Genomic DNA, 20,353 nt, shown 5'->3' on the forward strand with positions numbered 1-20,353 from the left:
CAGCCCATCTATATTCTCCTGGAATCCAAATCTATTCTCCTCACTAGTAACCATCCCATCAATTTTCATATCATCCACAAAGTTACTGATAAACACTCCAACATTCAAGTCTAAATTGTTTATTTGTACCACAAACAGCAAGGGTTCCAACGCGGATCCCTGCAGAACCTGCAGTTCCCTGCAGAACATAAAAGGTTCTTAGTTTGTAGGATTAGGGAAAACCCTAAGGCTTTCTATAGGTATGTCAGGAATAAAAGAATGACTAGGGTAGGAATAGGTCCAGTCAAGGATAGTAGTGGGAAGTTGCGTGTGGAGGCTGAAGAGATTGGGGAGACACTGAATGAATACTTTTCGTCAGTATTCAATCAGGAACAGGACATTGTTGTCAATGTGAATACTGAGCCACAATTAAATAGAATGGATGGCTTTGAGGTATATAGAGAAGAGGTGTTGGAGATTCTGGGCCTGATGGCATTTATCCTAGGATTCTCTGGGAAGCAAGGGAGGAGATTGCAGAGCCATTGGCCTTGATTTTTATGTCCTCGTTGTCTACAGGAGTAGTGCCAGAAGATTGGAGGCTAGCAAATGTGGTTCCCTTGTTTGTATACCTTGGCATCCTAATGCAAGTGTAAATAATACTTGAAGATTGAGGGCTTCTGCCTCTACCAGTCAGAAAGTTCCAGATTCCCACCACCCAATGGATGGAAAAAAAAAGCTTTCCTCACATCCCCTCTAAACCTTCCTGCCCTTTCTTGGTGTAGAGTGGGGAGAGGCACTTAATTCAAAACAAATCCAAATGACCTTTTATATCCAGCAAAGGACTGAAATTAATCAAACGTAATCCTCGCAGAAGTTGTGCATGAAAATTGTTGTAACTCTCCAAACTTGTCTCTTCGTCATGCACAATTTTCCACTTTTATTTGTGATTACCTAGCTTAACAGTCTGGGGTATTGGGATGTAATTTTGAAAACTTTGTGTCTGTTCTTAAATCTTGCCTCCTTCATTTGAACAACACAATTGTATAACTCCAATCTGACTTTGAGTTTAATGATCAGTTGAGATTTGAAATAATACTGTGATATATTAAAACATTGGTAGCATGAATTTGCACAATAGTATTTTGTTTTGGAACCTATTTCCTGTCATTATAGCCATGGGATCTTTTATCTCTAAATGCCCCAGAATTTCATGTTGCAGTTGTATAAGACTCTGGTGCTGCCGCATCTGGAGTATTGTGTGCAGTTTTGGTCGCCATACTATAGGAAGGTTGTGGAGGCACTGGAACGGGTGCAGAGGAGGTTTACCAGTATGTTTCCTGGTATGGTAGAAAGAACATATGAGGACAGGCTGAGGCACTTGGGGTTGTTTTCATTGGAGAAAAGAAGGTTTAGGGGTGACTTGATAGAGGTGTACAAGATGATTAGGGGTTTAGATCGGGTCGACAGTGAGAATCTTTTTCCACGTATGGAGTCAGCTATTACAAGGGGGCATAGCTTTAAATTAAGGGGGGGTAGGTATAGGACAGATGTTAGGGGTAGGTTCTTTACTCAGCGAGTCGTGAGTTCATGGAATGCCCTGCCAGTAGCAGTGGTGGACTCTCCCTCATTATAGACATTTAAGCGGGCATTGGATAGGCATATGGAGGATAGTGGGCTAGTGTAGGTTAGGTGGGCTTGGACCAGCGCAACATCGAGGGCTGAAGGGCCTGTACTGCGCTGTATTCTTCTATGTTCTATGTTCTAACCTCACTAAATACAGGCTTCCAGTCACAAAAACAATCCTCAACCGTCACTCTCTGCTTCCTCCCACTCAGCCAATTCTGGATCAAATTGGCTACCTTTCCTTTAATCCCTTGGGCTCTTACTTCCTCAATTAGACTCAGAATAATGTGAGGCATTATCAAAAGCCATGCTGAGTCCAAGACTACATCAACGGCATTAGCCTCATCTTCACATGCTTAATAAAATTTAATCAAGTTGGTCAAAGATGCCCTCCCAATAATAAAACCATGCTGCCTGTTCTTAATTAATCCCAGCATCGTATCTCCAAGTGCAGATTAATTCTGTCCCTGAGAATTGATTCGAATTGGCTCCTCATCACAGAGGTTATACTGACTGACCTGTAGTTTCTTGGTTTATCCCTTCCTCCTTTCCTGAATAATGGGACCATTTTGGCTGTCCTCCAGTCCTCTGGTACCTCTCCTGTGCCAGAGCAGAAGGGAAAATTGTTGTCAGTGGCCCAACTATTTCCTTCCTCACCTCACTCAATAGCCCTTAATGCATGTCATCTAGCCCTGGAGATTTTTCTACATTTAAGCCTACTGGGCCACTCAACCTCCTGTCTATTTTAATTTCTTTAAGTATATCACAGTCTTTCTCCCTGATTTCAATACCCACATTGTCCACCTCAGTAGTGAACATTAACACAAAATATCCATTCAGATCCCTAGCTACATTCTCCAGATTCAAGCACAATTACCACTGTGATCTTTAGTGAGCCCTATCGTTTCCCAAGTTACCCTTAATTTACTTATACAACAATATATTTTCCTTTACATTACTTTCTTTCATGGCCCCTTTTTGCTCTACTAAATTCCTTTTGAAGTTTCCCTTTGCACATTCTGTTCTCCTCTCGGGCTTCCGCTGTTTTGAGAGTTCGGTATCTGCCATTAGCCTGTTTTTCTCTCTTTATCAATCTGTATAGCTCTTGATATCTATGTTTTGCTGGACTTGTTAGTCCCATACTTTATCTTTATTGGTATGTGTTGGCCCTACACTCTTCCTATTTCCTTCTTGAATCCAACACACATCCTCTGACACAGATGTAGCAAAAGCATTTGCTCCCAATCCACACTGACCAAATCATACCTGATTTTGTTAAAATCATCCTTCCAACAGTTTACAACATATCAAGGTAATCTTTAAGGGTGTGTAACATTGAATAGATCATTTATAGCCCTTATCAGTGGTCTGTTGGGCTCTGTGCCAAGTAATTAAAAACAAAAGCTTTGATACAAAATGTTGTGTTCTTCACTCTTAATAACAGAACACTGTAAGTACATTTAAGACAGTAATCCATTTGGAGATATTCAATATGAATGTACACACTTTGCTTCCATGATTTAGAATGTGATCTTACAACTGCTATCTCTACCTGGATTGAATTTTGTCTCATAAAGCAGAAATCCATCTATTTGTTACACCCTATATTGTTTTACAAGGTGTTTAGTTAATACTGGAATGTTCATTAAACTCCACACAATATGATGATGTCATAAGGACTTGGGTGAAATGCAGGTCTTGAAGGTGATAGACCTTTTATATTGGTCTCTTCAGATCTTACCAATGTAACAACATGCATGCAACCATCATGCTACAAAATACCTTTTGTTTAAGACAAGGACCTGCTTTGTAGAGTTGTGCTTTTCTTCTACCAAACTTGACAAAGTAGGCCCTGTAGATCCCAACTGAAAGCAAAGATGATAGCAACAAATCCGCCTCATCAAGACAAGAGCCCAGCTAGTTCACACAACGTGATGAGCAATGAGGAATAACAGGATCCAATATGTATCACGACTGACTTGAAGAATGTTTATTGTGTAGATAAAATTAGGAATATTTTCTATGCATCGGTTTAAACCAGAATTCTCCATACTGTTGTGAAGTTTATTTTTTCTCATTTTGAACTCCCATTTCAAACTCACTTAATTTGACAGAAAAATATGATTATAGCCTTAAAGCAATTCTAATATTTCAGTTCAATTAGCTTTTATCAGCGATCAGCTCTGATGAAAGTCATTGACCTGAACCAATTTTGTTTCTTTTCACAGATGCTGTTCTAGAATCCACAGTATTTGGCCTTTTGTTTCAAATAATTCTAATAGTTCATAGATCTTCTTCCAGGAAATATGACGATTCCCTCATGTCTAAAAAATTCTGAATCTGAATTCTGAGAGTTGTGTTGCACAAATGACTTATGTTTAGCTCTTTTCTACAAAGTGGTGCTGCTATTCCAGTAACACTGCTGGGAACACTGTCTACTGAAGTAAATCCACCTAAAGACTTCTAATTAATGCAATGTAAGCTGTAACAGTCAGGCAATAATTAATTAACAATGTGTTAAAAACAAAACAAGAATTTATGCCATCCAATGATAGGAGATATGACCCAATGTTGTTGTTGGTGAGTTTGTTGGAAAGTGGCCTCATATTTGTAATTGTCTGAATGTGTATTTATCTGTGTGGTGAGACCCGGCTTCATTAATGCAACAGAGTTAAAAATAAGAAGCAAACAAAGGAATGTATAAAATATGCTGTATATCAGTCGTTATTGGGCACAAGTCTGTTGATTTAAAGTCATTGGGGTTTTTTTCCTATGTGACAGCAAGTTGAGTGAGCAATCGAAATGAGGTTACGCAGGCTTATTACCATTTGATTCCTTTGCACCTCATTATTTGTATACACATCACATAAAAATAGGGGACAGAGATAGTAGAGGATAAAGCCCAATCAGTCATGCATGGACAGTAAACAAGGCAAGATTCATTAAGTAGAGACCCAATTGCATGTTCACATTGATGTCTGAATTAGTTCAGGTCTCAGACAAAGGACTGTGGTAAATTTAGCCAATTTAGAATTTGATCGTTCAGTTGATTGAGAATATAAAACAGTGAACTGCCTCAAAAGAATATGTGTCAACCTTGATGTCCATCTTGTAAACTAAATGAATGAGATAGAGAAAATATGAGTTCAAAACTATTACAGAAATATAAACACATAAAATTAGGTCAACAATTTACAGTTATGTAGTACCTTTGAAAAATAGTAAAATGTTCAAAATGCAGTAACTCAAAGCAGGAAATAGAGATAGAAGGACTGAAAGGTTTAGGGCAGTAGTGCTACAGGTTAGGGCCTTGAGAACTGATTGCATGGTCACCATTTGTAGCTCGATTAGCATTGGAGTTGTGAAAGAGTTCACATTTAAAGAAGTACAAAGATGACATGCCTAGCTGTGCTGTTATTTATTGGGAGTGAAGATCATTCATTTAGTTTAAAAATGTGGTTTATTTTTAAGAATGTTATGTATTTAAATCAGTAATAAGAACAGTAAATGCTGGAAAGTTAAGCAGAACAAGCAGTATCAGTTTTGAGAACAACAGCTTCGCAGGCCAATAAAATTAATTAAAGTGAGGCCATCAGCAAAGAAAATTCTTGGCATTGAAAGTTAACTTCTAAGAGTGAGGAGTCTCATTCTTCAACATTTTAATTATTGTAGGAATTTTTTTTAAAAATTAAAACAAAAAGAAATGAAATAAATAAGTTTTATTTTTGATATTTATATTTTGTGTCTGTCTGAAGAGTTCTTCAACTTAATTAGTTAATAAGATGCACATTTGCTTTCTCTATTCAAACAATTCTCAATTCCCTTTCAGGGGGCACTGTGCAAAATGGACTTTAAATTATTGCAAGTTGCAATTAAAAAAAGCTAATAAAAATAAGTGTAATTAAATGTCGGTCGCGTTTTGTCTTTGCTAGTTCAGATTTTGTGGTCAATGTTTTAGGTCAGTGGCATTTCATCAGAACTGGAAGGAAACAAATGAGTGATTAACACTTGTATCCAGTGCTCCCGATGTGGTCTTCACTACATTGAGGAGACCAAATGTAAGTTCCAGGCACGTTTCGCTGAGCAACTCAGCTGAGCCCACAGGGGCTGACCTGACCTCCCAGTCACCACTGATTGTAATTCCCCTGCCCACTCCCTTGCCATCTGACCATCCTTGGCCTCCTCCATTGCCAGAGTGAATGAGACTGCAAATTGAAGGAACAACACCTCATTTTCCACCTGGGCAGCCTACAGCCGGAGGACTTAACATTGAGTTCTCCACTTTCAAATAACGTCCCTTCCCACCCTCTGACACCATTCCCAGCCCCTCCCCCACCCTTCCTTTCCTCCGATTGACCTTTCCTTCCAGCTACCAACTGGATTCATTCCTCCCATCGACCAACCGGGTCGTATCCTCGACCTGTGTTCACCTATTCTACCTCAGCACCTGACCCCTCCTCCCCAATCCCCTTTTACTGCAGCTCCCCTTACACCCACCCCAAATCCCGATGAAGAGTTACACCTGAAACGTTGATTTCTCCACCTCCTGAGGCTGCTTGACTTGCTGTGTTCTTCCAGCTTCCTGCTTGTCTACCATTAGCACTTTATAGTCTTAAATCCAGAGAAAGGGGCAGGATTATGAATCAAGGTGATGGGCAGTAGATCTTCTCCTTAGTTCTTTCCTCTTTCTATTGCTCCACACTGCAGTACCACTTTTTTTCCCCTAGTTCTGATATCTTTCAAATGAATTGGCCTGAAATGAACAATCTTTCTCTAACTGTAGATTTGTCTGCCAAGTTTTTCCACATTTTCTGTTCTAATAAAAAACCTGTTTGTAACTAATTTCTAACCAATTTGTTTTTCAGCCCCTCAGCAAATACCCACCATTAGTAAATGACATCTCTTTTTGGATTCCAAAAGAAGGCTATGAAGAAAATGATTTCTATGATTTGGTGCGAAATATTGGCGGTGACCTGGTGGAGAAGGTCAGCCTTATTGACCAGTTTACACATCCAAAGTAAGTACCACAACTCTTTTCAGAAATGAATCTGTATACTGATGGGTGCTGAATAATCTGGACACTGGGTCGAATTTTCTGTGTAGTTGTGCCACGAGGCAAGGGTAATTGGAACATAAAAAAAAATTCACCATCAATGATCAGAGAAACTTGATACCAGTGTGCTACACTCATGAATGCACTGCGCCTGAATTCCTTCCTCTTTTACGTTCCTCTATCAATCCCTATGCTCAAACAGGTCATAATTCTTTAAAATGGTACTGTCTTCATGCTAAACAACTGTACACTTGTAAATATCTTTGTAAATGTTCAAAACTGGCATAAGATTGCATCAGGCACTTTAGATGCAACAGGAAAGAAAATAATTGTTTTAATGTATTTTTTTGCTTTTCTCTGAGCAAATCTTTAAACTTTGACTTCCCCGAGAGTTCCACTGCATTTTCTATTACTTTCAATGCATTTTTGTCGCATCAGAAACTGAGAAGTATTCACAATTACATATACTTGGACATGCTGTTATGCCTAAATGATGGTTAGATGACATGAAATCTTTATTTTTATAATTAAAGAAGGGAATTAGTCCCATGAATTTTGGATGTAATTTTCTAATTACATTCCTGCAGAAAAATTTAAACCAGTGTCACGAGGCTACTGAAAATGAAAACAACTGCACGTAAAATATTCTGTCTCAGCAAATCAAGCTTACAAGTTTCTGTTGCAACATAGTAATTAATTGGTCAGGCTTTAGGTTGAAAACTAAATCAGGACAAATGATCTTAACAGTGGTATTATTAGTTTGCTTGTAAGCCAGAATTATATGAAGGTTCTGGAACTATTTTCTTCAAAGTCAATGCCTAATGACTGACTGTATCAAATGATAAATTATAATTTTTAAAAACTTTTTTTTCCTCCTTTGCCTTTAGTAAAACAACCATTTGATTTAATAGCCCAAAGATCACCTGGGTTCACCGCTACTATCTTTGTATAATATTCATGATTACTGCCAAGTGGCACTTGTTGGCAGGTATTAACGGAAAGTGACTGAGATGCTGTCCACATTAACTTAGTGGATAACTCCATTACTGGTTCTTATCCTGGGTCATGCTCTCAGCCTTGTGGTCTTTTTTGGGTTAGCTGCTGTCAAACTGGGAGAGATTACTGCAGTGTTACAATATGGAGACGTTTATGAAATCATGAGCGATATGGATAGGGTGAATAGCCAAGGTCTTTTCCCCAGAGTGGGGGAGTCCATAACTAGAGGACATAGGTTTAAGATGAGAGGGGAAAAATTTAAAAAGGACCTAAGGTGTAACTTTTTCACACAAAGGGTGGTGTGTGAAGTGAACTGCCAGAGGAAGTGGCGGAGGTGGGTGTAATTACAACATTTAAAAGACATCTAGATGGGTACATAAATAGGAAGGGTTCAGAGGGATGTGGGCCAAATGCTGGGAAATAGAACTAGGTCAAACTGGCATCTCTGGTCGGCTTGGACAAGTTGGACCCAAGAGTCTGTTTCTGTGCTATATGACTCTATATCCAGAGTCATATAGCATATCCTTCTATTGAGCAAGTGATTTCTGCTTAGAATCAAGTTTCTATGAGAATTGAATTTGATAAGTTGATTAGCTTGGCAGTACTATCCAGGCTTGATATAATCTCAGTCGAGAATGTGGTGCTGGAAAAGCACAGCAGGTCAGACAGCATCTGAGAAGCAGGAGAATCGATGTTTCGGGCATAAGCCATTCATCAGGAATGCCTGAAATGTCAATTCTCCTGCTTCTCGGATGTTGCCTGACCTGTTGTGTTTTCCAGCACCACACTCTCAACTCTGATCTCCAGCATCTTCAGTCCCTACTTTCTCCTTGATATAATGTCACTCCATTTCTCATTGGATTCTATCTGCTGCCATATTTCCTGGGACCAAATACTGGGTGACCTCAGTAAGCTATCAGGCACAGATGAGAAGTTCATTACAAAGGCTAATTAAGGACTTATTACATTCATAAATCTCAGTATAAATAGGTTCTCTAGCCCCTTAATTGATAAGGACCCAATTTTAATTCATTCAGAAACCCATCCCGAGCTGCAGTTAAAATTGGGCCCTAAATGTGTTTCATGCAAACATGGAGTTGTGTGTCAGTGACAGCTACTGTCCTGACTCTAGATGTAGGTTACGTTTACATGACATCTGGAGCATTGATGCAAAGTGATCGTGCTTCACATTGATACTACATTTGTCACATGAATATATTTGAATGGCTATAAATCAGGAGAGGGATTTGTGCAGCAGAACCTGGGTGTCTTTGTGCACCAGTCACTGAAGGTAGGCATGCAGGTGTAGCAGGTCGTAAAGAAGGCAAAAAGTATGTTGGCCTTCATTGCGAGAGGTTTCGAGTACAGGAGCAGGGATTGTTGTTGCAGTTATACAGGGCCTTGGTGAGGCCATACCAGGAATATTGTCGGCTGTATTGGTCTCCTTTTCTATGGAAGGATGCTCTTGCTCTCTCTCTCTCTCTCGAGTACAGCAAAGGTGTGCCAGGCTGTTCCAGGGATGGCAGGACTGGGGAGGAGAGATTGACTAGGTTTGGATTGTTTTCACTGGAGTTCAGACAAATGAGGGGGGGGGATCTCATATAGACTTATAAAATTCTAACAGGACTAGATAGGAAAGATGTTTGCGAAGGTGGGTGTGTCCAGAGCCAGGGGTTACAGTCGAAGGATTCAGGGTAGACCATTTAGGATGGAGATGAGAAGACATTTCTTCACCTGGAGAGTGGTGAGCCTATGTGATTCATTATCACAAGAAATAGTTGATGCCAAAACATTGAATGTAATCACGAGGTAGCTCAATATAACACTTAGGCTGAATGGGATCAAAGGTTATGGGGAGAAAGCAGGATTAGGCTGTTGAGTTGGATGATCAGCCATGATCGTGATGATTGGCGGAGCAGGCTCAAATGGCTGAACGGCCTTCTCCTGCTCCTATCATCGATGTTTCACTCTTGAGGGATAGAGAGAAAGGAGAAGAGTAAAGGAAATAGGTGGGCCGGGGGAGTGGGGTTGCAAAGGTGTTTATGAATAAACTTGAGCATTAACTGCAACAAATAGGGAGACATTAAAGATATCATGGATTGAACACCTCTGCCAAAAACAATGTATCTCTGGTAGAAAACTCTTTAGCAATATTGCCAAAATGCAGATTATTTTCATACTGATGTAAAAAATATTGAAGGCCATTGAAAACTGTAGGGATATTATTCCTGCGTCTATGTATTGGCGTGTTGTAAGGTGATATTCATATTTTCTTCATCTGCAGCACAAATACCCTATCAGTCATGTTCTTCATCTAATTTTGTCAGGGACAAAGTTTTGTGTGCGTTTAATTTTTTAAATTTCAACCCTATTTAACATGTTTGGGATTGTACAATGATTGAAGTGCGTGCCTTCATTTTGAAAATTACACAGTTTTGAGCAAATTCCATTTTGTGGTTCCTGGTTTAAAAGTTTATTCTGTGTGAGAATGAAAAGACAATTATTGTTATTCTTTGAATTAAGCCACAGTCAGTGAAAATAAAGGTGTATCCCTCAGTTTAACGACTATGTGAGCTGTGTTAATTTTACACCATAAAGGTAGGCTAATGGTATACAGTAATAAAATACTCCCATTATTAGTATAAACAGCCACATTAAATGGGGTTGCATTGTTTACAAGTCTTGATTGTAAATTGTATGCCACCCACCAGATTATTTCTGCTGACTCAGATATGCATGAGTTCATAACTCTCTCACCAGAAGGTTGTGGGTTCATGCCCCACTTCAGGACTTGAGAACAAAGAAAAACATTTCAGTACAATACTGAGGGAGTGTCACTCTTAGAGGTGCTATATTTTAAATGTAATATTAAACCAAGGACCTGTCTGACCTTTCAATTGGAATGATACCATGAAATGATTCCAAAGAAGAGTAAGGGAGTTATTCAAGGCGCCCAGGACAATATTTATCTTTCAACCAACATCACAGATATCGATCATCTGATCTTTGCTGTGCATATGTTGACTGAATGGTTGATGACTTAATTATTGATCAGTTCGATTTTTTAAAAAAGTTTTAATTCCAGCTATTTTAATGCTTTATTTTTGTATTACAGCAATAAAAGCAACATACCTGAAATCAGCTTCTAATTATTACAATGACCTGGAAGCATTTCACCACTGTAGCAACTCTATAAATTGAAATAAAAACAGAAAATCCTGCAAAAATTCAGCAAGTATGGCAGCCAGCATTTCCCCAGATTTTCCTTTCGTTCTTCTGCATGAACCTCCAAGGTCCATGTGCTACAGCAACTTTCAAAGCCAGAAGTCAGTGCTGTGATTGGCATCAGCACAGCCAATCGTCATGCACAGAACATTGAAATGGCTGCATACATCCATGGCCCAAAAGAAATGTTGCTGACAGCATAAATGGGGAAAGAGACAAAGTCAATGTTTCCATCCAAAATAACTTCTTCTGAACTGAAGAGAGGTGGAAATTTATTAATTTCATGCTGTTGAAGAAAATGAGAGGAGCAAATCAGACAAATGTGAATGTTAGGGAATGGTTAGTGGGTGATGGAAGTTAGAGCTCACAAATGTGGTAGATAATAGGCTGTAGAGTGATAATGGTTGAAGAGACGAGACAAATCCAGAGTAATGGTTAATATGGCAGAATATAGGTTCGGTCTAAATGAAAGTAGAAGCCTGAAACCAAAATGCAGACACTAGGGAGAAGAAAAAGGCATATCAAATGGAGGATAGCATTCATGGTCTGAAGTTATTTGAACTTCATATTGAATATAGAAGACTGTAAAGTACCTAAGTGGAAAATGAGGTGCTGTTCCTCCACCTTGTGTTGGGCTTTCCTGGAGCACTACAGCAAGCCTGGGATAAAGATGGGACCATGAGAGCAACATTGTGCATTGGCAAGTGAGTGGGAAGTCAGGATCATGCTTACAGACTGAACAAAGCAGACACTCAGTCTGCACTTGTTCTCCCTAAGGTAGAGAAAACTGCATTGTGAAGAGGGAATACAGGAGTCTTAATTGAAAGATGTGGAGGAGCTGGTGTTGGACTGGGGTGGACAAAGTTAAAAATCACCCAACACCAGGTTTTAGTCCAACAGGTTTATTTGAAAGCACTAGCTTTCGGAGTGCTGCTCCTTCATCAGGTGGTTGTGGAGTATAAGATCATAAGACACAGAATTTATAGCAAAAGGTTACTGTGTCAAACAGTGATTTATTGAACAAACCTGGATTGTTAAGTCTTACATCTTTTAGAATGCAGGTTTTGGTTCATTATTATGTCAATCCCAGAACTTCTTTTTAGTCACCTTCTCAAGATAACTTAAGGTTTATAACAAAAGGTGACATCTCCGCTCAGACAATGCATTAAAGGTGTGAGGTCAGTGTCTGTCTGTATCCCAATCTTGAGTCATACTGGTTCTATTTCCAAAGTGGAATTTGCTAAATATTTTTATATATTATTATATAGGGGATAAAAGTGTATGAGTTACACTTCCTGCAACTGCATAGGATGGTGCTGTGACAAATGGATGATGATTTTGGAGGCGATAGTGAAGTTGCACAGTGTGTCATAGCTAAGGTCCCTTCAAAAAGTTCATAGGAGAGGAAAGGTAAAAGATGTGCTTGATGGTGGATTCATGCTGGAGGCATAAATTAAAATTTTGGGGGTACAAACTTAATAAGATCCTTGCTGTTTCAATTATTAACCTATATTTGCTGGAACTTGTTGCAGGGCTGCCAAATGATGGGAAATTATGAATTTTGTTCGGGGCTTAAGCGATCAAACCCATCTTTATAATTGTCTTTGGTAACTACAACTTTACATTTGTAGATTTAACTGCTGACTTGATGTCCCTTTGACAAAGTACAACAAGGTAATGTAAGAATTCTGAATAACAATTATCTCAGTTGGACCACTTCTGTTATTTATGGGCAATGTCCCGTGGCACATTGCTTCATTGGTTTACTTTATCCGGCTAGGAAAACGCCCATTTTTTCTTCTCCATGCAATTGATTATTTACTTGAGGTCCTTTTGAGAACTAATCCTGTGCTTAAATGATGGTCTTTCTAAATTCCATGTTATAGGAATATCTTTGGTACTTTCAGCGGAGGGTTGTGAAGAAGAGAAATTGAATAGTCTATTGTCTTATTGTCATGTGCTTTTGGTCTTCTTTCACCCATCCAGGATCATTTTTAATCAATATACACTGAAACTGAGCAGTAAAGCAATAAAGAGTAATTTACATCTAGCTCCAGGCCAGTTTTAAGTTAGACTGATATATGGGTTTGTATTATTAAAAGGGAATTAAAATAAGATAAACTATTCAAACGTCTCAGTGCAAATGACTGAACTGAATGAAGGATATTTTAATATGCTGACCCTAAGCTCCATTTATTTTATAACTGTTGATTATTTGATGGATATGAGACAACTCAGCTGAAATCAAATTTTCACGCTCAAGAATTATCCTGAGTCATTTAAATCCATCAAGTCTAATTATTTGACTAGGAAAACTACAACAACTGAGTGATTTCTTTTGATAAAATTGTATACTGGGTTTATTACTATGTAAAAGAAATGAAAGACACGCTCTGATTTTGACCTCAAGTGGGAATTGAAGATCTGGTGTGAGAGGTGAGTCCATTTGTTTCCCCACAGCACAGGCATCTTGTAAATCTGAGTTCATAGTTTCATTTACATTCTCTTTCACTGCTTCCCATCAAGCAAACATGTCTTCAGGAAATGACTCCATCTCAAAACTCTGGCTCAGAGTAATTGAGCTAAAGAGATTCCAATACATAAAGGGTAGTGGGGAGAGGTGGAATTTTTGAACAGATTTACCCAAGATAATGTCAGACTTCAGAGCAAAATACAGGTTTAGAAAAAAGAGGTTACAACAGTTAGAAAGCCAGAAAGTGGGGATTAAGAAGAGGTTGACAAGGAGATCCTGCAAACACTGGTCTTATCTAACCAATACGATGTACTATTTTTCTAAGAGGGTGAGTAAGAAGGAAGAACAGCCACAATTGATATCAAAATCCTATGGCACAGAAGACTGGTTGTCCAATGAAAGAGAAGAGCAATGTAGAGATGTGGTGCAGAGTTTTAGACCTCACTTGTAACCTGTTTGAAGTAAAGAAGGTCATTAAGCTAGGCAAAATGGTGACGTACCTGAAAGCTGCCTCATTCCCACCACGATCAATATCTGCCAGAGGCAGGGAGGCCCATAGTTGTCTTTCCTGTCCCACTGCCAGTTGGAGCCTTTAAATGGGCAATTAATGATTACTTAGGCAGCTCATCCTGCACCGCTGGCATTAATCTAGTACCAAGTGAAACTGTTGATGTGCAGTATGCAAGCGTGTAAAATTATGTAACCTGCTTCTGGTCACCCCCAAATACACAGAGGAACTCAACATCACTGACAGCCACTCCCTTCTCGTGTTGCTGACTTGCTCTAAATCCTCTCCCTAACATCACCACCACAGAATTTTTTTCCCACCTGTTGCTTACATGTGGCCAGTGCCACTTTCCAATCCTAGAAATCCAGTCATTCCAACAGGTGACATGATATCCATGATTGCTCTACCTTTCAGAAGCTTAAGTATTTAAGTAGAACTTAACTCGAGTGGGCCTTTCCAAAGGAGACAACACCAGTCTCTCGCTAACTTGCCAACAAGCAGGTGAGAGCCTATTGCCTCCACAAAATCCAATTTGTGGTACATAACAGGGACACTAATTAAAGACATAGATAGTGCCTTCTGTACTGAAGAGCAATCATTCCAAATTTGTGTGTTGCCTACCCAGTGTCATGAGAAGGAATATCCTGTCGTTAGTGGGGATCCATCCAATTATCATTGACACAGATTAGAAATAACAGTAGAGGAAGGAACAGGGAGAAGGCCCTGTTGAAATGTATCTGGATTTTAGTTCTAATTTGAAAAGCAGGACATCAAAGTATGTTCTCTGCATTAAACTTTATTGTATTGAGTTCTGTTGGATTTTTTTAAAGTGTGCAGTAGGATCCCATTGTGAATGCATTATCAGATCCAAACACCAGAACTGGTTTTAACTCAGCAAGACACGGCTGTGGAAGCTTTGCTTCATTGAAATTTTTATGACCAATTGATAATAATATTAGAAAATCAAATTTGCAGACTGCAGGCAAGGAATCATGAAAATATAATCCATCATGTAAAGTTGAGAGGGTGGTGCAAGTGCATGACTGTTTGCAGCTGGAAGATGGGAACAAAAGCTTGGTGCAAGTGGAGACCTAAAATTTGATGCTGAGTTCGAACAAACTCCATGTTGGCTGTTGCAGGGGGCTTACCTGTAATGTGGAAGTCACAATTTGTTGGAGTAGGAGTAAAAACGCTTGAAGGACTAGGAAGGACTAGGACTAGTCTTCTGATGAACTGCATTGATTGACTGGCCATCTCTTGCAGGTTAGAAATAATAATAACATTGATCATGCAGTCTCAACAGAGTTCTTCCTTAATATTTCCTCAAGGGCTAGTATTATATTACAAATGTTTGATTGAGCTTCAGAGATGATAGTTATCTTAGCAAGAGGTTCTGAGTTCACAGTTTGATTGACAGCTTAATGAGAACATTAAAGGATTAACTGTCTTAATGTGGAGTTTGAATAGAAATGTGTAACCCTTGAGATTTGAAAACTTTGAGTTTTATGATTAGAAATTGTTCTCAGTAATAAGACTGTATGAGTGATAGGTGTATTGGATTGTTATTTTTCTCACTTCCACATGGCTCCTGTGATCTCCCAACAGTGGATACTGGGCCAGTGGCTGTAGAGGTGGCATGGATGGTAGGAAGACCATGGAGGCTGTGTGGAAAGCATGAGTTGCCATGGTGACTGTTTTCAAGTTGTTTCCAGGCACTTTGAATAACCTGAAAACCACTCTGTAGTATGCAGTAACAAAATGGAAATTTAGCCCCAAGATTTATAACTGTTCAGGCAGGGATCCTAATTTGTTGATTTAATGTTCGGCTGTAATATTTTAAAGGTCATAAACCAAGCAATCATCATCTATCTGTCCATGAAAAACGAATACTTCTGACTGAAATCACATTTCATGGATGAACACAAGTGAGAGGCAGATCAAATGGTGGTGCTCTGCAGACCGTTCTACAGCAAGGACATTATCACCTGATCTCGTTCTCATCAGGTCTTGACAAATAAACTTCTCAGAATCAGATTGTACAACAGTCAAGAGTATAAACTTTGACGAATGATTTTCTCCCATGGCCCAGCATTCTGTTGCCAATTTAATACAGCGCCTCTAGTGCTGAGGTCATTATACAAAGGCAACCAGAACTAAGGACTGTATGGCTTCTAACCACACAACATATGCATTTAACCACTAACTCACCAGAAAAATGCTACCTGGAATATTGAATAATGTTTGCTCAGAACCGGGCCCCATATATAGGTTAATAATTTTTTACTTCTTTTTTGGAATGTGGACATCACTAACAAGACCAACATTCATTCACTTGATCAGCCATCTAGATCTGGTGACAGTTCACCTGATGCGGGTTCACCCACATCGCTGCTGGAAACTGGGTTCCAGGACTTCTTTCCTGTATCAGTAAAGGAACGGTGATATAGTTCCCATGAGGTTGGTGTTGATGAAGAGGAACTTGCAGATGGTGGTGTTTCCACGCATCTGTTAACCTTGTCCTTCCAGGTGTTAGAGGTCAGAGATGGGAAGGCACTGTTGAAGAGGCCTTGTTGAGTTGCTATAGTGCATATTGTTGTCACTGCGCCAGAGGTAGAAGAAGAGAAAGTTTGAGTTGGTGGATGGGGTTCTGATCAATGGAATGCTTTGACCGAAAAGGTGTCAAGTTTCTTGAGTATTGTTAGCGACACTCTTGTCCAAGCATGTAGTTGACTCTTCTACATTACTCTTCATTTGTGCTTCGCACATTGTTGATAGGGTTCTGAAAACTTGCCTCAGGATTATCTGTATCTGAACTTCTCTTATAGCCATAACCTTTATATTTGATATCACACCTGGTCAAAAGCAACATTAATTTTTACATTAGATTAGATTGATTACAGTGTGGAAACAGGCCCTTCAGCCCAACAAGTCCACACCGACCCTCCGAAGAGCAACCCACCCAGACCCATTCCCCTACATTTACCACTTTTTCACCTAACTCTACGGGCAATTTAGCATGGCCAATTCACCTAACCTGCACATCTTTGGATTGTGGGTGGAAACCAGAGCACCCGGAGGAAACCCACGCAGACACGGGGAAAATGTGCAAACTCTACACAGACAGTTCCCTGAGGTGGGAATTGAACCCGGGTCCCTGGCGCTGTGAGGCAGCAGTGCTTGCCACTGTGCCGCCCATTTTAAATGGCAGTCATTCTCATTTCCTTTCTTGAGTTTGGCTCTTTTGTCCACATTTGAACCAAGGCTCTAATTGAGTCAGGAGCCAAGTGATTCTGGCAGAACTGAAGCTAAACATCAATATGCTGGTTATTATAGGGAAAGTGTTAATTGAAAGCATTGTCAATAACACAGTTGATTACTTTGCTGACCAAAAAAAGGCTAATAGAGGGTAATTGTCCAGGTTGATTGCAGCCTGATTTCTGTGCACATAACATGTCTAGGTCATTTTCCACATTGTTGAATAGATGTCAGTGTTGCAGCTGTACTTTTGCTAAATTTGTTCATGGCACAGAAATAAGTAAACTGTGAGGAAGACATAAAGAATCTCCAAAGGAATTTTAATATGTTGGGGAAGAAATGGAGATGGAGTATAATGAGAACTTATCCATTTTGACAGAGGATTATTTAACAGTACATTAGATAATTGGAAAAAGGTTATGAAACTCCATGATGGGTGCTCTGATAAGTGAATCACAAAGCTTTAGCAAGCAGGTACGCAAGTGATTATGAATGCAAATGAAATGCCGTTGTTCATTGCAAGGGTAATGGAATTAAAAAAAGGCAAGATTTTGCTAAACTTTTATAGGATGTTGGTGAGACTACATCTAGAGTACTGTGACAGTTTTGGTCTCCTCACTTGAGAAAAGATGTAGTAGTATTAGAAGCAGTTCAGAAAACGTTCACTTGACTACTTCGTGAGATGAAAGTGTTATTAAAGGAGAAAAGCTTGGACAGATTGAGCCTATATCCTTTGGAGTTTAAAAGAATGCGATGTAATCTTATTGAAACCTATAAGAGTCTAAGAGGAATTGACAGGTTGAATGCAGAGAAGATGAGAATTTTGAGAATCTAGAACTAGTGGACACAGTTTAAACACAAGGGATTTCCCATTTAAAATGGCAATTTTTTTTTCTCTCTCAGAGTGTTGTTGTTTGGAATTATCTTCTCCCCACAGTAGCAGAGTCATTGAATATTTCTAAGGCTGAGTTCCATTGTTTCTTGATTGACAAGGGATTCAAAACATATAGGGGTAGAAAAGAGAAGTAGAATGAAAGCCACAATCAGATTAACCATAAAGTATAATGGGGAAGGCTCAAGGAGCCAAGTGGCTTATTCCTGTTCCTAATTTATAGTGTGGTATTTTGAAACAGATGACTATGGCAGGGATAATTCTGAAACACAGATATCTAGCACTACAGTATTAGCAGGATATTGTCAAAGCCCAGTTTTGCTGTATCCAGTGCCTTCAGCATTTCTTAAAATCACATGTGGTGAAGCGAATTGGTTGAAGCAAGGCATTTGTGATGCTGCTGGGAACCTGAGGAGGTGACTGAGGTGGATCATCCAGTTGGCATTTCTGGCTGAACATGGTTGCAATGCTTCATCCTTTCTTTTGCACCCCTTGTACAAAATTGACAATTGAGATGTTTGTGAAGTTTCTTTCTTCTGTTAGTTGTTTAATTGTCCATCACTGTTCATAACTAAATATGGCAAGACTACAAAGTTTTGAAATGACTGGTTCTTTAGTTGTGAGACCACTTAGCTCTGCCAACCTTTTACGTGTCATTATAACTCAGCTGTTTAAAATACTATTTTACTTGTTTTTTTTAATAGAATAAGGGAATAAACCTAATTCAATTTCTTATTACTTTAGCTCATAATTTCGCTGTCAGAAAAAAAATGGTCATATCATGTTTTATTTTTTCTTTGTAAGATGTGGGCTAAATGTTGTAATTTTTGCAGAAGTAGATAATGGGAATTTGTGAAACATTATTTTCTTCCTCACTGACACTTGGATGTACTTCAAGTGTTACACAAGTATATGTATTCCTTTAAATATGATTATCTCATAGCCATTTTCACCTTTCCAATGTCTATTTTCCACTTTTTTTACAAGCATTAACATCAATCAGATTCACCCGTCTCTAGGCTGCTTAGAATGGATACAGCTTGAGATTCAGGCCATTCTGTGAATTCAGATTGATGACCAAATGGCATATTGTTGTGATGGAGCTGTTCTCCTCCTTTTGAAATCCACTGTGTTTTTCAAGTGCTGCAAGGTGATTGGCGATCTGAATATCAGGCTACAATTATTAGTATCTGACTTTTATGTCCTCTGCATGGGCAAATTTATTCAGACATCCGTTTGATTAACTTGAACAACTATCAGTACATAAGAATTTAGCTGACTGGTCATTTCACATATCCACTGCTATGTGAGAGGAATCAATAATTCCAATTTGAGATTAGTTTATTTTATATTCTGACCAATAATTTATGCTGTAAGACTAAACTAAGTTTAAACCAGACTTTATCCACAAAATGGATGAAGCCTTCCCAGCATTTCAAAAATCAAATTCATTGTTAATCTTTTTGTTGTCCAATGAAAGAATTTCTTTGTTTTTTTTTCTCATAAATCAGTCCCAGACCATCTATTTTCTCCTCTCTGAATCCTCGCCAAAATGTTAGCACTATTTTGATAGTTTGATGCCAAAGTTTGTACATATTATGGCCTCAGACTGGTTAAAATTAGATTGTTTTCACTTCAAATGACTTGAAATTTAGCCCAATATATAAAACCATATTGATAGCACCTGCACAATTGTTGGGCGCTGTAGTGATTGTAATAAGGTCAGCCAGGTCGATCTCATGGAATATGGTCTAATCAGGAAGCATTGGCTGACAGATATAAACAGGAGTGCCAGGGGTTCTGTTCAGTCTAGGAGCTGGTTCTATGCTAGCTAGACCAGTGACAAGTACATGTAAATAAAGAGTGACTTGGTGACAAGACACTGACCTTCATAGAGTTATTTCAGGTACCATCCATGAATGTTTAATAATGACGTCCAAGCACCTTTTATTGGTTAGATAGAATTCAATCATTTCTTGTCTATATGTGCTGTATTCCAGTTTGGATAATCTTACAGCTAAGGTTATAACGTGGAGGTCGAACACCTATGTAAACACCCAGAAAAGCTCACCTTGCCTTGTAAGCTGTTAAAATGTGAGTGAGTGACAGAGAACTCCTAATTTCCACTATTTAAAGAAAGATAACAGCTTATTTACCTAACTCTAACAGTGAGCACCAAACAAAAACTATTCACAAATCCAAGCCCTCTTTTCTCAACTACTTATTATCTGACGCTAACTCTGTAAAAATGCTGTTCCAATAACACACTTATTAAATATTATATAAACTTAATCTCAAGACCAAACAATCTCTGTCTTCAGTCTTCCAGCCACTGATCTCCCTGGGTCG

The 20,353-nt window shown here is 38.9% G+C and overlaps 1 protein-coding gene across 6 annotated transcripts in view; it reads left to right on the forward strand.

Moving 5' to 3' along the window:
- fars2 (phenylalanyl-tRNA synthetase 2, mitochondrial) overlaps nucleotides 1-20,353 on the forward strand; it is a 496,334-nt gene that overhangs the window by 325,473 nt on the left and 150,508 nt on the right. For all 6 annotated transcript variants that reach the window (XM_043719495.1, XM_043719493.1, XM_043719492.1 and 3 more), the window contains one exon: nucleotides 6,468-6,619. In XM_043719495.1, coding sequence (XP_043575430.1) covers nucleotides 6,468-6,619 — 152 coding nt within the window. The remainder of the gene's footprint in view (nucleotides 1-6,467; nucleotides 6,620-20,353) is intronic.

The sequence above is a fragment of the Chiloscyllium plagiosum genome, chromosome 29 (assembly GCF_004010195.1).
Source record: "Chiloscyllium plagiosum isolate BGI_BamShark_2017 chromosome 29, ASM401019v2, whole genome shotgun sequence".
In the NCBI taxonomy this organism is placed as follows: Eukaryota; Metazoa; Chordata; class Chondrichthyes; order Orectolobiformes; family Hemiscylliidae; genus Chiloscyllium; species Chiloscyllium plagiosum.